The sequence below is a fragment of the Oenanthe melanoleuca genome, chromosome 9, assembly GCF_029582105.1.
Source record: "Oenanthe melanoleuca isolate GR-GAL-2019-014 chromosome 9, OMel1.0, whole genome shotgun sequence".
In the NCBI taxonomy this organism is placed as follows: domain Eukaryota; kingdom Metazoa; phylum Chordata; class Aves; order Passeriformes; family Muscicapidae; genus Oenanthe; species Oenanthe melanoleuca.
Window position 1 is genome coordinate 8,614,372 of NC_079343.1, and position 16,666 is coordinate 8,631,037.

The 16,666-nt window shown below is 40.0% G+C and overlaps 1 protein-coding gene across 3 annotated transcripts in view; it reads right to left on the minus strand.

The window, feature by feature from the left end:
* DOCK10 (dedicator of cytokinesis 10) overlaps nt 1-16,666 on the minus strand; it is a 140,058-nt gene that overhangs the window by 45,724 nt on the left and 77,668 nt on the right. For all 3 annotated transcript variants that reach the window (XM_056499007.1, XM_056499009.1, XM_056499008.1), the window contains exons 8-17: nt 16,132-16,315; nt 14,451-14,536; nt 12,355-12,438; nt 11,326-11,481; nt 9,568-9,789; nt 8,740-8,862; nt 8,036-8,118; nt 2,700-2,822; nt 1,360-1,439; nt 97-284 (exon numbers count right to left, since the gene is read on the minus strand). In XM_056499007.1, coding sequence (XP_056354982.1) covers nt 97-284; nt 1,360-1,439; nt 2,700-2,822; nt 8,036-8,118; nt 8,740-8,862; nt 9,568-9,789; nt 11,326-11,481; nt 12,355-12,438; nt 14,451-14,536; nt 16,132-16,315 — 1,329 coding nt within the window. The remainder of the gene's footprint in view (nt 1-96; nt 285-1,359; nt 1,440-2,699; nt 2,823-8,035; nt 8,119-8,739; nt 8,863-9,567; nt 9,790-11,325; nt 11,482-12,354; nt 12,439-14,450; nt 14,537-16,131; nt 16,316-16,666) is intronic.

The following is a 16,666-nucleotide window of genomic DNA, read 5'->3' on the forward strand; positions in this document are numbered from 1 at the left end:
ATTTTCTTCTCCTGTATAAATTCTCCTGGATTCCTAAAAAGAGCTCATGCAGGCCACTAATGCCCCATGTTGGCCTGAATCAGTGACATACTGTACCTTGTTGAAGTGTTTTTGGCTGTCATACTTGAGGTGTTTTGGATAGATGTATATTTGGTTCTTGTACACCCTGTAAGGTCGAGAATATTTTGTTGATTCCTGCACAAACTCCTCAACTTCCACTGTAGGTTGATGCTCCTTTACATTATGGAATGGCTTGATTGGAATAAAGGATGAAGTTACACAGTCTTCAAAAGAAAAAACAAAGAGACCCATCACATATTGTGTTTGTTTTTACTGTTGTACTTCTAAGAATAAATAATATTGAGATAGAATATACAAAATCCTGCCTTAACTTATAAAAATTACTAATGCTGAGACGCCTTAAATTTACACATTACATCAGAACAGTGGCAATTAATCACCTTTAAATTATTTCTCCCACTTGAATTAAACTGGACAGCACTGGTAACCTCTTTTGACACCCACAGTATTTTGTGACATTTGATGGTGTAACAGCCTCATTGGTATATAGACAATTTCTACAGAATAGACAGAGTGATGCTGCTTCTAATCAATTTTACAGCTCATTTAAGTTTTTCTATTAGCTAATAATATAATAAATAAAATGAAGAAATGAACAGTGCAGCACTAGATCAAATATATGATGCAATTGGGATAAGTGAAATCAGATAAAGAAACAGAAGATGAAAATAAACCCTCTGTCACTGAGACAGATTAAAACTGGACAGAGAACAGAGAAAACTTTCTCTTCCTATACTATTAAAGCAGTGAGGCATTTAACTTCCTGGGGAACTCAAACTGAGAGGGGCCATCAACTTAATATATCCACAGCAAACAGAACTATTTCTGGGAAAAGCCATTGGACAGACCCTGCCTGCAAACTCCTTCCTCAAATCACAGAATAATCCCCAGGAAAAGTCTACCAGGATCTTGTGAGGAAGCTGAAAAAAGCTTGTGATCCCCCCACATACACCATGCCAAATTTTACTTCCTTCTAAGCTAGTACAAGAGGAAATTGCCATTTTCAGAGTAATGCAGGTGCTCTGCAGCCCAGGCAGGCAGGGGAGAAGTGGCTCTAGGCCAGCTGCAGCAGTGTGGTTTCTCTCTTCTCTTTCTCAGACACTGAAAACTGGCCAGGTACAGGATGAAAGGGTGGTGCAATTCAATGACAGCAACTCAAAACCACTCCCCTGCACACATTTTCCTACACAACGGACACCTCGAGGTGCAAGTATGAATGGAAAGCCTATGACAATGTCCTATTGAATTAGAATAATTAATTTTAAAGTGGAATCATACTTGGATGTTCCAAAGGAACACAATCAATTGCAATGTCCAAACATCCAGGTATAGTCTGTATTTTGCTAATCTTCTCTGCTCTGCAATGAGATAAATGAAAACATTTTAGAAAATTAGAACAACAGAGATCATAACATCACAGGAATGAAACAAAAATGAAAAACAGAATCTTATTTAAGATATTTAAGATAAATTAAACACATTTGACATATACCTATTAGCTATTAAACTCTAATCAAACACAGAAATAAAATATGATTTGGTTTGTGGTTTCTTTTTTTTTCTTCGTCTCACTCCTGCCTTCTCTTTGTGAGCAGTATTATTTTGTAGAAAAAGAAGGAAGTGATGAAGCAAAATTTATGAGAATTAACTTATCTACTTTTACTTTATAAAATCTGAATGAAATATTCCCTAAAAGGAATTCAATGAGCATTGGGATGAGAGGAGTTCACAGCATTGTGGCTTCTGGAAGTGCCATGCTGAAAAGTGACCAAGACATATTCCTTGTGCCCAAGCAGTTTGAGCAGTGCCAAAACCACAATGCTAAATCTCTTTTGTCTAGGAGATGTTTTAGGGACACAAACACAGCAGTGGTGACACTAATGAAGCCAGTAGAGTGTCCTGACCAGTAACAGTAAGGTGGCACAAGGGACTAATCTAAGCCCATAGCTGATATTCAATCTTTCTGTGATCTCTTTTTATATGAATGGAACAGAAGTTTTTTAGATTAATTCATTTTCAGGCCCACTTGGAGTAGAAGAGACAAGGAGAAATACATGGTCCAATTCTCATGTCACTTATCCAGTATAAACACAGAACCTGCTCTAGGATTAACCTGACTTATACCTGTATGGAATCTACCCAGCCAAACCTCTGTTCAGAAATTTACAGGCTGTAAAACACTTGGAGAAGGTTTTCACTTTCGATGTCCCTTCTTGAGTTTGCCATGGAGACTCAAACAAACAAAAGCAAGGAGTTGGGAAACTCACAAAGAATGACTTTGTATCTCTGTCAGTTTTTTTTTCTTTTCTATTTCTTTTCCCCTGAGATAATGTTGGATACTCCACCTGCATCTCCCCTGATAAAAGCTGATTTAAGCAATCACTATTTTTAGTTATAATAACATTTATTTTAATGTGCCAAACGACGTTTCAATTTTCCTGGAAAGTCCAACCTCAAGCACTCTTTGGCAGGTAATAACCTAATGTGAAAAACACCAATGTAATATAATTTAACACAGCCACTTTGGCACTCTGTGTTAAATGAAGAAAAAAAAACCAGCTACAATTATTCTGCACAGCTTTATAAAGCTTCAAAGCAAATTAAAAACTTTTCCTTACCTTCTGTATTCTGCTATTAGTTTAATCAAATCTTCCATGGAAATCTTATTACTTTCTTGCCTGAATAAGGGTGAGAATCGGGAGTCTCTGTCAACATTTCCCTGATTATCTTTAAACACTGGCCTATAAAGAAAGAAAAATGACACATTTATAAACACTCATCCATACATATGCAGGCATGCACATATATATCTGAGCATTTGAAATTGTCATGCAATCTTTTAACAAGTTTGTGATATGAATTCTTACACAAATTCAGGGCCTCTGCAGACTTTCACCCAAGACAGCCCTGCCAAGCTTTATGCTTGCAGGACAAAGACAATTTCAGTTTATTCCATGTACATCCCAGTCCTGCAAAGACCTCAGACCTGGTTTGAGCAAGTCTCTCACCCACCATAAACATGACTCCTCACTTCAACAAAGAGACTGATTCTGCATTTCAAGGAATCAATTTGAAAAATTCAATGCATCAGTAGGTAGTTTAATCCATGGGTAATTTTATCCAAGAAGTTATTATCCAAGGGAAATAATTATAATTTTAAATAATGGAAATCATAGTTAGCTGTCAAATTTCAACTACCACCTCTTACCACATAAAGGAATATACAGTTTTACATAGACAGGTTAGAGACCTCAATGAATGTGCATTAAATCTGTCCTGTGCCCTCCAGAAGCATGACACCAACTCACTGTGGCTTAGCATTCCTTCACAAAACAAGTTTGTGGAACACCAACTAAATTTTTGATGAACCAGCTACAAAATACCCAATGAACTGGAAAAGGATAACCATCTATAACTGAGAACAATAAATATCAGCTGTTGTGTGCACAGGAAAACATTTCCAGACATTTCCATTCCTGCCCATTGACACTTGCAGGATTTAATTAAGACACTGCAGTGCCCTTTGTATATCCTCAAGGGTCACATAGGCTGGCTGGACAGGATAATGTAACAGCTATCCAAATTAATGAACCTTGGATTCAACTGTAGCATGAAAAAACATTGCTTAACAAAAGTAAAATGTTCTTGACACTAAGTGCTGTTCTGTGAATCATTTGGCCAATCTTGCTTCCTTAATTTACTTCTCTGTTCCATTGCCAGCGAGAAGAAGAATTGATGCCAGGACAAATTGTTGCCAGATGCAAAATAATGGAGGAAACCTTTGGAAGAGGATCCCAAGAATAATTATAAATGCACCGTATCTTATCTTAATTAACTGAGAGAAGCATCCCTATCTCATTTATTTGCAACTGTTGAGAATGATCAACTCTCTTCTATCAGATTTTTACCTCCAGCTGTTGGAGGGAATAAGGTCCACACCAACACACCATGTCAAAAAGCTTACTAGGGAGAAGCCAGACCTCATTTCTGGCAGCCACCACTTATTCTACAAATCCTATTAAACTGCTGTCAGAAAAAAGAAAAAGGAAAGAAAAAAGATTTAATAATTATTACAGTATTGGTGACATTATGATATTCCTTGGACTCGGCACTGCTTCCTCCTCCAGACTAACAGAGAGGACCAAAACATTGGGTGAGTGATTTCCTCTGTGCCACTGGGCTCTGCAATGTGATGCTGAGCAAAACCAGGCTCTGCTGGAAACTAGTAACTGATTCCAGAGCAGGCTCTGACACTGAGCAAAACCCTGCTCAGTGCAGCAGGGTGTAGGGGCACTCGCCAAGGAGAGCTGTGGGTGCAAGTGAAAAAGGAAATGAAGCTGGAAGTAGCTCACTCTGGGTCAGTGGTAATGAGTACTGCACTCCAGGAGGCTCATGATCCTCAAGGTATCTTCAAACCCAAAATTTTACATGGCTGTCCACTCCTCCTCTCTGGTTTGGAGTCAGAAGGGCTTTACAAAGTCATCCTGCCACTGCTCCAGAGCATCAGTGCTCTCTGGCTATCACATAGGACTCTAGGACTGGTTCAGCAGTGTATGCCTGCCTAAATAATGTACTCAAAACAAAATTAAAGGCATGAAACCACTACCAAGCAGGGATGCATTTCTATCTCTCCAGTTTACACACAACACTCCATTTATACAAAGTTCTTACTACCACATGAGTAATTTAGATGTCCACTGAAAACAAGATAACCCTCCTTAAAAAGGGATGTTTTATGCACTAGTCAAATTGTACTGGTGTCTCCATTCTCCAGGTTTACTAACGCTGAAGAATTGCCAGAGCAGCAAGTACTGAATGCGTTACAGGTGCAGTGTAACTGCAATCCCATGTTTTGCTATATCCTTGCAGGTGGAACGAGAGTACTCCTTGTCACAGGACTCAACTCCTGAAGAGATTACAAAAGTAGTCATTTAGGGGAAAGCAAGTAAATAGATTACACTTCAAAAACTGAAACATCTTCTCAGTACTTAAATGTTTATATGATTCTGCTCTTCTGACATTGTTAGCTGATTGTCCACAACCCTAAAAATGCATCAAGCAGAGAAAACCTGCACATTGTTCATCATTTAAATTTGGTAAAGGTTACTTTTGAATTAGTGGTTCATGGTCTGTGGGCAAACTGCTCACATCCAGGGTTAGACATTGAGTGGAAGATCTGCAGCTCCTGGAAATCAGCCTCACTGCCTCCAGCTCCCTCAGCCTATGGCAGCTGCACCAAATCAGCAGCTGCACAAGTGCTGAAGGATTCAAATACCAGCTTTGAAGCACGATGTCTATGGGGGTGGAGAAGGCTTGAAGGAGTAAGAGTGTAAAAACTAATCTCTGTGAATGAAGTCCCCCCCCACATCTACAATATGTAGCTGAGGCAGATATTTGCAAACTTTGGCAGTTGGGGCAGGAAAATGAGACTCTGACACATTGTAATTCTAACACATCCCCTAATTATACCTGCGAGAGCACACAGACACCAGATTTCTCAGCAGGAACTCGGGGAAGAACCCTGAGTCATGCTTTTGAGCAATGCTAACAAACTGGTGCCACAGGAGCTAATTAAGAGTTTCAGTCACATGTGCAATACTCAGCTGTCAAGAGTTTGGCTCGCTGAATGCATACGTAAAAATCGCACTGTGACCATCTGTAACTGCTTTAAGGAGGGAAAATTTCCACACAAAAACAGGAGTGTGCCTCATGCCAGAATGAACCAACTGGAAAACACATTTCCAAACCCAGAGTTTTGCTATTTATCATAGCCAAACCATTTCTTTCCCCCTGTAGTGTGATAGCCTCATGTGGAAACTTCTATTTTCAAGCTGTGAAAACAGAAATAGGTTTTATACTTTGCTTTTACCAAAGTCAGACCTGAGCAATGTTAATACACAAGCAGATGTAAATGAGTGTGGAACTGGAATTTTCTCAATGCACCCTAGCTTGACAGGTATTTAGGGGGCTCTCTGCCTCACAGGGAGGGCAGTAAAACCTCACTCGTGCCTGTGAAGATTTTCCTCAGGCAGAGCAAGCCCAGAGCTGCAGGTCTGGGCTGAGGCACACACTATGGGAGGCACTTGGGCAGCACAGCTGGGGCACACACAGCCCAGCAGCTGAGAGCCAGAGGAGAGGGGCACAGCCCAAATCCTGCTCCTGCCCACTCCTCGTCATGAGGAAACAAGGGATTGACGCTTGGGAATACACTTCTTTCAAAATGAGATGAAAACCTTCCTGTATTTTATTTCTGACAGGATTTGCTGAAGCTGTGGAAGCATGTTCTAGCCTTCTTTATACCCATGAATGCCTGGCCAAACCCTGAATTAGTTGAAATCATCACACACCTAAAGATAGCTACTACAGCAAGGGCTGAGTTGCAGAATGTGTCACTGATGGTATTGCCACAGAGCACAGGCAGGCAGAGTCAATAAGCCTCAGGTCAGCCTGGTGCCAAGCCTGCACCTCCTGCCATTGCACAGGCTGTTACATGGTAAAAGTGTCTCCATCAACCCATCAATATGATTTTGATGAATGGTCCTCTGGCTACACAGAAGTAGCAAATATTTATGAGTATCCTTGAGCTTGTGCTGACAGATCAAAACACATTATCTGCCCCTCTCTTGAGAACTCACCTCTCCTGTTCTTACTGGACACTGACAAAAAAAGTACATAAATAAAATATAAATGAACCCTTCAAATGGCCATACCTCACTGCATGTTCTCTTCTTCACCATCTAAGCACCATATTCTAAAACCAGAAGTTTTTCCCCTGTCATGGGAAACTGTCCTCCTGGTGCTTCAAGCCCCACACAGAAACACACACATGGAGCTCTCTCTCATAACCATGGGCTATGCCACAACACAACATTTTCACCCAGCACTTGCTCAATCTCCCTACTGAGAGCTTCAGGCAGCTCTCCACCTGGCCTGCTGCTGTGAGAACAGAAGCCAACGAGGAGGAGGAATGTTTTCACTTGGCAATTGACAGCTTTCCTTTTTATAGGGAATATGATAATTTATATTCCCTGCTCTATGCATAGCAGAAAGAAGGGAGAGCTGTCACAGGGACATGGAGGAGGGTCTCTGTCAGGGAGCTCTCTCATCCCAGGGCAGCAGTAAGTTAAAGAAATTACACAAGACTGAGAAAGAAAAAAGGGAGAGGACAGAGAAAGGAATTACATCAAATCTTGAAGGAAGAACAAATGGAAAAAAAAGCCCTATTTGGTAAAAGGGGATTAAAAGGCACAGGAGTGCCTCAGTCTTGAGATGAGACCAACAAAAAATTATACAGGAGGAGAGAGAGAAAGAATAAAACTACATTACTGCCACTGCACTGACCTGCAATAAAACCCAGCTGACCTGCCAAATGAGAAACCAGAAGTTCACCATCACCTACTAACCTTGAAAAATGCAAGAGTCTCTGAACCATAATCCCTCAATATGACCCCCAAAGCACTTCAAGCCTTTGGTTAGACTTTTCTTAAAGCTTGACAGGCATCACAACAAGAACAGAGCCTCAAGAACAGGTACCTGTGACCTACTTTTTAGGTGGCCACTGTGACTCTATTTCAGACCACAGTTATCTTTGCAGGAAATTCTAACGAGAACTGTGACTTTGAAATCTCTTTGGTGATTTTTAGCACCCAATGAATGGTGGGGCTCACAATAAATTGATATTCTGTCAGCTACCTTTGCTGCTTCCTGGCAAATCCACTACATACCTGAAGAGAAGATTCTACCACAGTAACATTTAATGAGCAAGTAACTGACATTTAGCTGTGAGAAAAATAGGGCTATGAAACAAAAAGCCTGCAGGATACTCTGGGGTCCTGCACCAGACAAAAGCTTTGCTTAGCTTCAGGCAGAAAAAGTGGAAAAGAATAAAAGGACAGAAGTCTAAGGGAATAAGCTATAAGTTGCTTATAGAATAATGAAAAGGATGAATACATACCTCACTGACCAAGCAAATGGCATACGGTATTTCCCCAGCTTGCTGCAGAACTGTTTATTGGATTTTAACACTTTTTGTGCACACTGCAAAAAAGGAAATGTGAATTATTTAATCAGTATCATTCTAATATCTGAAATGCTGCACAAAGTACATTCAAGCTGAAGAGGCTACGGTGTCCCTACAACAATTTTAATAATTTGGCCTGATACTGTTCATAACAAAAGGTTCTGGGGTGGACAGCAGAGACATCACAAGATGAATATGATGCTGCTGACAAGTTAAACTCTGTCACAACTCCTTTATTCAGAACTGCATTAAAGTTGTTATTCCAGTATTCTGTAATTACCCAATGCAGGTGCAGTGCCTGCTCTCAGAGACAGAGAGGTGCCTACCCCAACTTTGCTCCAGTACAAAGTTCTGTAGCTCATAATTTCTAAAATATTGCTGAATGAGAACATCCCTGTACTAAGGCATAACCAGCACAGGAAGGCACCACGGATGGATTTGCAAGTTGCAGACAAAATGGAGCTTCATTCATCCAGCCAGGGGAACTTGCACATTTGCTTTCTGAAGCATAGGACTCCTGGGAGCTTGTCCTGTTCAGCAGCCACAGGCTGCTGAGATTTGTCAGCAGGGTTTGCAATGCCCTCAGCTTCCAGCAGGCTGGAGCTTCCAGAGCAGGAAATGATGTTCTGTTACATTACCTTGAAAGAATCAGGATTCTTAATGTAAGGCTCAGCACTGCTGGCAATGTTTCCCGTAAGCACCTTTTCTATTTTTGCCACAAGTACAATCTCAGAGTGAGGATTACTTATAGAGAAAAGAGCCTGTGGATAAAAGGGAGAACAGTTCAAAAGTATACAGCAATACTGGAGAAAGAAAATATTGCCAGTGCTTTCTGTTGATGGAAACAGTAACAAACCAAATCCAGAAAGGATTATTAAGGATCATTATCTCTAGTTACTCAATACAGCCAGATGAAAAGAAAATCTTTGTGCACATGCAGCTTGTGCACATGCAGCACCTTGCAAACAGGCTGACCCAAGTAGAAAAAGCAGTGTGACCATGTTAGTATGGCCTAACCTAACTGTTCCTCTTGGGCAGCACCTAAAAGCTGGCCTGAGCCACTCATTCCTCAGGGGAATGAAAGGAGGAGAAAAGGCAACACATGCTGCTTCAGCCCACAGCTTAGGGCAACAGCAACAATGTGGAAGCACTTGGAGATTATGGTAGCATCTAGGTGTTGCTTTGAGTTGTGATTTTTAGTTTGGCTGGCTGGGAGAGGTCAGTAAATGGACAGAAAGAGCACAGGAAACATGGGTGCTTTCTCTAAATAAGAAACACTAACTTTTATCAGTTTTGATTGCAAATGGTCTATACAAGGAGCTCAGAAAGCAAGTGGCTCTATAAAACTGACACACAAAAGAGAATTTTCTTGAAAACAAGATGACAGCACACAAAAGTTCTCCCATGAAAAAAAATACTAGCAAACTAAAATAGTGACACGGGTCACTAAGCCACATGTGGAATACCTGTTTGGGGTATTTCAGCCACTCTTCTGGGAACCCTTTGACCTGTGGTTCTTCCATTTCATTTGAGTCAATATTTTCAACTGTTCCATTTTCCAATGGACTCGAGGAACCTGAAATCATCTGCCTAACCAGAGTGTGGTTCAAATCCACATGAAAATCAGCAGAGATCTTCCTGCCATCCCTGACGTCATACAGTGCCACGCTCACAAAGAAAGGCTCTACCTGGAGAAAACACCAGAAACATAACACAGAGACAACAGAGAGGTAAAGTCTATCTTCTAATGGATTTCTGCAACTAGAAAAAAAGAAAGTAAACAAGTATTATTTAGAAGTTATGAGATACATTAAAAACACACATTTGCACACACCCCAGATTAGCTTCCAACCATGTGAATTTAGGGGCTTTTAAAGAAAGCTGGGTAATTTAACAGGGGGACAGAAGAGGAACTGACAGCTTAGAAACTCACAGAATCAAAACCAAATAGATAACTAATTATCAGAGTAAATGAATAGAGCCCCAGAAAACACACTGCAGGATTTCTAAAATGTAGATTGAGAGTCATAATAAAAGAGGGAAAAGTGAGTGTGGGCTTTCCAGGGATCGTCAGAAATGCAACACAAAGATGACAAATGTAAGGGGACAGAAAATGTTTACTGGGACAAACACAAAAGCGTGGGTGTATTATTCTGTGGGAAACACATGTTCCATTTTGCTGGGAAACCAAGAGCATTCAAACCACTCTGACAGTGCCCACTTATCCTATGGCAGAGTACCAGGGAATTCAGTCCTGTGACTGAAAGTAACCTCCAAAGATCATCCATAGTTCTGATGGAATAAATCAGCTCCAGCATAACACCACCTGAACTGTCCACAAATCAGAACCTTAAAACTCTGGAGATAAAGAGCAGTGCATAGCAGGTACAATGTCCTTTGCTTTTTCAGCCTCTGCAGGGAATATTGCATGCCCTTGGTGCAGTTATCATGACTTTATTTAAACAGTTATTCCAGTCTGCCAAAAAAAGATATTGATTACATCATGCTAAATTTGCACTCACTGTAGAGGTCATCTTCAAATGAAAAACAAACAAATCAACAAACAAAATCAATGCCTCATATGTAATATATGAAAGTGGATTTGCTGGAACACTGATGTCTCATAACTTTCCTGCTTCAGAGGAAAACTAACTAAAAGCTATAGACTGACATCTACATCTCAATTTTCCTAGTCCTTTTTTTTTTTTTTTTTACAGTAAGAATAAGCAAAATTTTCTGGTTTGTCCTGGTTTTAGTTGGATTTTTCCACTAGATGAAACATTCTGTCCTTTCAATTTTGCCATCTCTCCTGTAACTTTATCTGCTTGGTTCCTTGTCTCTCCCTGAAAAACAAAAAAAAAAAACCCCAGCTCACCAGCAACTGATATTCAGTTGCCTCCCTACATAGGTCTTGACAGTTTAAACTTGTTCTTCTTATAGCAATTGTCAAGAATCCTCAGGGTTTGAAACATTTTTAATCCTTCACTTAACTGCAGCTAAGAGTCTGCAATGCAAATCATCTTCAGAATATCTATTGAAAAGTTTATGAGTTTTGTAATTCTGTTCAGAGGGAGCAGTATGCATGTGTGATACAGCTTTCCTTGCACTTCTCTTTCCAAACACTTGTATGAAAAATAAAAAAACAAACAAACAAAGAAAAAATCTACCAAAAAAAAAAAAAAGAAGAAAAAGAAAAAAATCACAGAGAAATAAGAAAAGCTTACATTGGTTAAGGGATCATTTTCATTTTCAGTAACACAGGCCTGGAGATTCAAACTGAGGGATTTGCAAGTAATCAGGATCCTCTTTGCAGGCTTTTCTTCAAATGGCTTTATCACTGAGTTTGTCCCTGGGAACTCCTTTTTCTGAGGATTCCATGCCTAAAATAAGTAGGGCAATTTGTTATACATAGGAAAAAACATCATATTCCAAAACTAAGTAAGCTTTTTAAAGGTCTTTCCAACCACTGAAACACCTGAAAACCTCAAAAGTCACTGCTGGTATCTTCATATTACTATAGTGAAGGAGTGTTATTCCTAATTTGTAGATTAGGAAGCAAATCAAAAAGACTGCCTGAGGACATATAAAATGTCAGAGGAAGAATTTGGGATTCAAATTAGGTTTCCTATAATTTTAGAACAAACTTTTTTCTTGTTTACTTAATGTCTCTAAAACTTTAAGACCTCCTCATATAGGTTAAAAACCCTCACATTTTCAGATTATTATCAGTTTTAGAATTAGAGGCATTTCCCTCTCTTCCCATTACTTATATACTATATCACTATTTTAATTTGCTTAATACTTTGAATAAAGGTCTTACAGTTGATTGACATCAGGCTCAAGTCTAAATATACACTGATCCCAATGTTACTTAAGCCTTCTTTTTAACTAAAATAAAATTTCCATTTAAATCACATTCAGTGCAAGAAATAACTTTCTTTGAATCCTGACATTAAATGTTAAACTTTGCTTTAATGCTTGTTTTAAACTAATTTAGAGCTTAGCTCAGCTGACTGGATGACCTCCAGAGGTCACTGCCATCCTCAACCATTCTGCAGCCCAAGTGTGGAGTCTGTACACAAATCTCTGTGGACTACACACAGCTCCCCTCCCTCTTCACTGCTGAAGCCTTGGGCATACCCAGCTGCTTGCTGAAGTGCAACTCACTCTGTTGGCTCAGCTAACCCAATTAGCTCGTGTCACCTGTGTTTTAAAATTTCTAAGAATTAAAAAAAATATTAAATATTGCTCACTGCTATATCAGGATCCAAAGAGAACAGGTTTAGGCGCTCGGTATTTCGAGAGGCTTTCACTGTTTCTTCTGTTTCTGTGATGTACTGTGGTGACAGACAGATAATAAATTAGTGTTCTGCACAAGAACAGAAATCCATAGAGTTGTTAGACTTCTAAATGAGAGATCAATGTTTCACTCATAACAACATTTCCCTCTTCTGCAGCAGTTATCCCCAAGCACCTCCAAGCACTCTTTGCTTGTGAAGCAGGGATTTTCAGGCCATGACAAACTTCTAAGGAATCCCAAAATAGTTCAATTAAGGAGTTCAAATTTTTGCATGTTCACATATGCTACCCATTGAGGAAGATGTCAGATCTCTGTACCAAAATCAGTTTAGAGATTGCCAAGCTGAGGGAAATAACCCCCAACACACCAGCCCCACAGAAAAACAGCTGTGCCAGGGGAGGGCAGAAAGGGGAGCAGCAAATGCCACTCAGCCTCACAGGCAGAGCACACACACACTGCAGTGTCACCCAAAGGGAAGGCTGGGGGTCCTCTCCCACCCACCCATTTCCTTTCTGACAGACAAATGCTTAACAGCAAGCTCTCTGACAAAACCAACTTCACCTTCTGAAGCCACCTGGTGCTTTCCTACCCTACCTTCTAAAAGCCTATCCCTGCCTAACTGCAAAAACGTTCTTCCTTGCTAGTTAAACTCATTTATTCAATATGTAAAGTAAGCCCTATACATTCCCTTCTCCTTAAAGGTCCCTTGGGGTATTTCAATTTAAATCTCTGAAATATTAAGAGTGTCCATCTTTTCTGGTTGTCTAGGACTGAAAAAACCCCTTAGCTGACCTGGCACAGGATATTCTTGTTCAGGTCCCATTCAGTGTTTCATGTCTCCCACATCATGATATTGCCAGCACACATTAAGTAACAAGCAGCAGCAGCCCAGCCAGACCAAGAGCTCTGTGTTCACTTCCTAACCTGCACTGCCATGGTCTGACCTGCAAAAGGTCCAGATGTGCCTCTGGTAGACTGGTTTAGATAGAGATGGGATCAGGATGTTTATCTGCCATGGATTAGGGAAAGGCCACAGAACACAGCTGAGCCAGGCCTGCAGAGCCAGGATGGGGGAACAGGAATTATCCACATAAAGGGCAAAAAGAGCATCACAAAACAAGCTGACCCTCTCCTATAGCCTTGCAGGCACCAGTGGTTTTTGAGAGATCTGCAAGGTACCTCTGAGATACCTGCATCAACTAAACCTATCCACAGACAAAATGATCAGACACTGCTGCCCTTAATACATATGCTTAGATATATTTTATGTAGTTGTTTTGTTTTTATTTTGTTCGATGATCTGATTTTTTTTTTGCTTCTTTGCATTCTAGGTGACCACATACATGAATATGACCTACAGTAAAATTCTGTCCTCAATTGCATGGATAGCTTTCAGTTCAAATCTGTGTAACATCCTCAAAAACATTTGGCTCTGCAGACAGACAGCATCTACAGCAGCTCACTGGCAGAAGGCTACAAACAGATTATGCATTCATTTAAGAGAAAGCAGTGAAGCATTTCCAATCTAGCTTTTCATTAAAAAGCTTCTTAGCACCATATACAATTATCTCATCCACATGAAGCAGTTTATGAGCTCCAGAGGACAAAATGCCTCCCCTGGCAGCACGTGCATCTTTCAACGAAGTTACAGAAGGCAATGAGCAGTTCAGAGCTCACTTCACTGCCAGTCACACAGGAAATCTTGGCTCCCCAAGGGCCAAATTCTACTGAAATGCAGTTCAGATGAGAAAATATTTCACACACAACTGAGGGGACCAGACCCTTATTGAGTTCACAGGTCTAAATCAAAATACTCTGTAGAGCACCTAGTAGTAGTCACTTTGCATCTGGTGGAGATTTTTGCACTTAAACAGATGAGTTGTTCACAAAGAAGATTATTCTTGTCACTTGTTGTGTCTCTAACAATTGTAATAGACTGTGCTATATTTTTCAGCCTTTCAAAATATTAGTGATCAGCTATTGGCAGGCATTTTTCACATAGGAAGTTCTTTCCACTAGACTTGTAAAGAAAAATGTAACATCCATTACTTTTGCAAAATCTGGGTGCAAGGTGTTCTCTGAAGAATCCGCCTCTTCTTGAGAGCAATCATAATTCACTGAAATTTCTGCAGGGTCTGGAAGAGAAGAAAAAAAAAAACACAAAATGGTCTTATTATTCTTGCTATTATCATAGGGTTTAAAAGATAAAAACCTGTATTTCCATGTTATTTCCTTCTATTTCCTTCAGACTCATCATCTCTCCAAATGGAAGTGATGCTCATGTAAATCTCTGTCCTCCTCAACATCATCTCTCACTGCTGCTCACTGTATCTGATCCTATATTTAAACTTCCAAACAACAGGCCTGACTATTCAGTTAAACACCAACACATTCACCCATGACAAATGTTCACACCCAAGACAGTCACATTTTCATCTCAGTCTCTTCTGATGCAATAGGAAGGGTTTATGTCACCCAAAGATTTTGGATTGCCAGTAAAGGGAGTGTTCAGCCAGGCAGGCAGGACCTTAGCTGCTCTTTGGGAAAGGGAGGGATGCAGTCTGGACTCCATGAGCTGCAAACCTATGGATCCAGAGAGCAGCACTGGGCACAAGCCCTGTGCTTTACTCAGCTCACCAGGGAGTGCTCTGTTCTCAGCCCCACGTGAAAGAAGTCACTGCAGTCACTTAGGGCTCTTCTTGCCATGAAAGCCTCATGTCTTTTGACAAGTTAACTCTATAGCACATTCCTGTAGCTCATTATCAGCTTTTTTACCAGTAGAGACTTCTGTTTTCTATTAGTCTGTGTTTTTGACCTTTTATGCACATATTTCTTCCTGTTTCATTAATACCCCTTATGGGTGGGATTTTCTAAAGTACTCCTCTGATTCTGAAGTGCAAGTCTTTCGTGCCTCCAAGTTCTAAAAACATCTCTGTCTATAGGAAGAGTATCCTTCCAAAATTAAAATTCTTATAAACATCAGGCTAAAGAGCTCCATGAGCTCTGAACATCCCTGAGATTCAGATGCATGTGGACTCAAAACTTTGACTCAGCTCTGAGCACATGCATTTTACTGTATTAAGGTTTCAAGTGTTTTCAGCCTTAGAATTTCAGATGGAGTTCATCCAAACTGTATGTGGATTTATTATGTGGAGCAATGAGTTACTGCCATATGAAGACTGCAGCATAAAAGAGAATCCAATTCCTTCTTCCACACTGAGAGAATAACATGCAAGCTCAAAAAAGTAAGAAGTCAATAAGCTTTCAGAGAAAGAGCCATATACCACAGATTTTTTAAAAAATTTTATTATTTGCTCCAGATTTTTAAAGAAAGCAAAATGTTGGAAAAAGAACTGATCAAACCACTCTCCAGAACAAAACTTTTTTAAACCTTCAGAGTTCCAGGACAGTAAAACACAAAGCACCAGCAAGATCACTGACAGAGAGGACTAAATTTAAAAAAGAGCTGCATATGCAAAGTGGAGCCACGTTGCTCCTGCTGACTTTGTGGGAACACTTTACCTCCCCTCCAGCCTTTTGAAAGTGATCTGAGGGGAGTTAGCTGACATTGCTCAGGGATTGCCAAGACTGGTGCTGCTTCCTCAGAAATCAATAGGTACAGAATCCATTACAAACTCAGGCAGTTAAAATGATTAAATAGTGGAAGGTTCCACTTTTTGCACTTCTTTAAAAAAACCCCCCAGCAATACAAGAGATTTTTCACTCTTACCAAGTTTCAGATCAGTGAGATCTGCACTCTTCCTCTCCTGAATAGTTCCCTCTGGATTTATTTGCAGGATTTTGTTGAGAGTAAAAATCCAGTCATCCATATCCTGCTCATTTTCAGCTGCCAGCACAAAGTATGTGAGGTCATTCATTTTCAACTCAAAGGCATGTTTCCTAAGCCTGTTATTCTGATGGAACAAAAGGAAAATTTAAATAAACACTAGAAGTATTACAAAAAAGGTACTGAAAAAAGCATCCATAAGATGGACTTGTATATGACCACTCATTAAAAATGACATTTAAGCAAACTTCTGTGGCTTTAAAGAAAATTCAAATAGTGCAATATCAACACAAATGTCTGTCAATTTGTACATTTAAGAGCTTCTATGGCCAAACATATGTCCTATATTTAGCCACAGAAATCTGAGATGAACAATAGTTCAGAAGGGAATACCTCCCATGTGGAACAATGAAAGACCTCTGGTCACAATGTGCTACATATGAGTTGGAGTGGTCTGGAGAAACAGTTCTAAAAACAA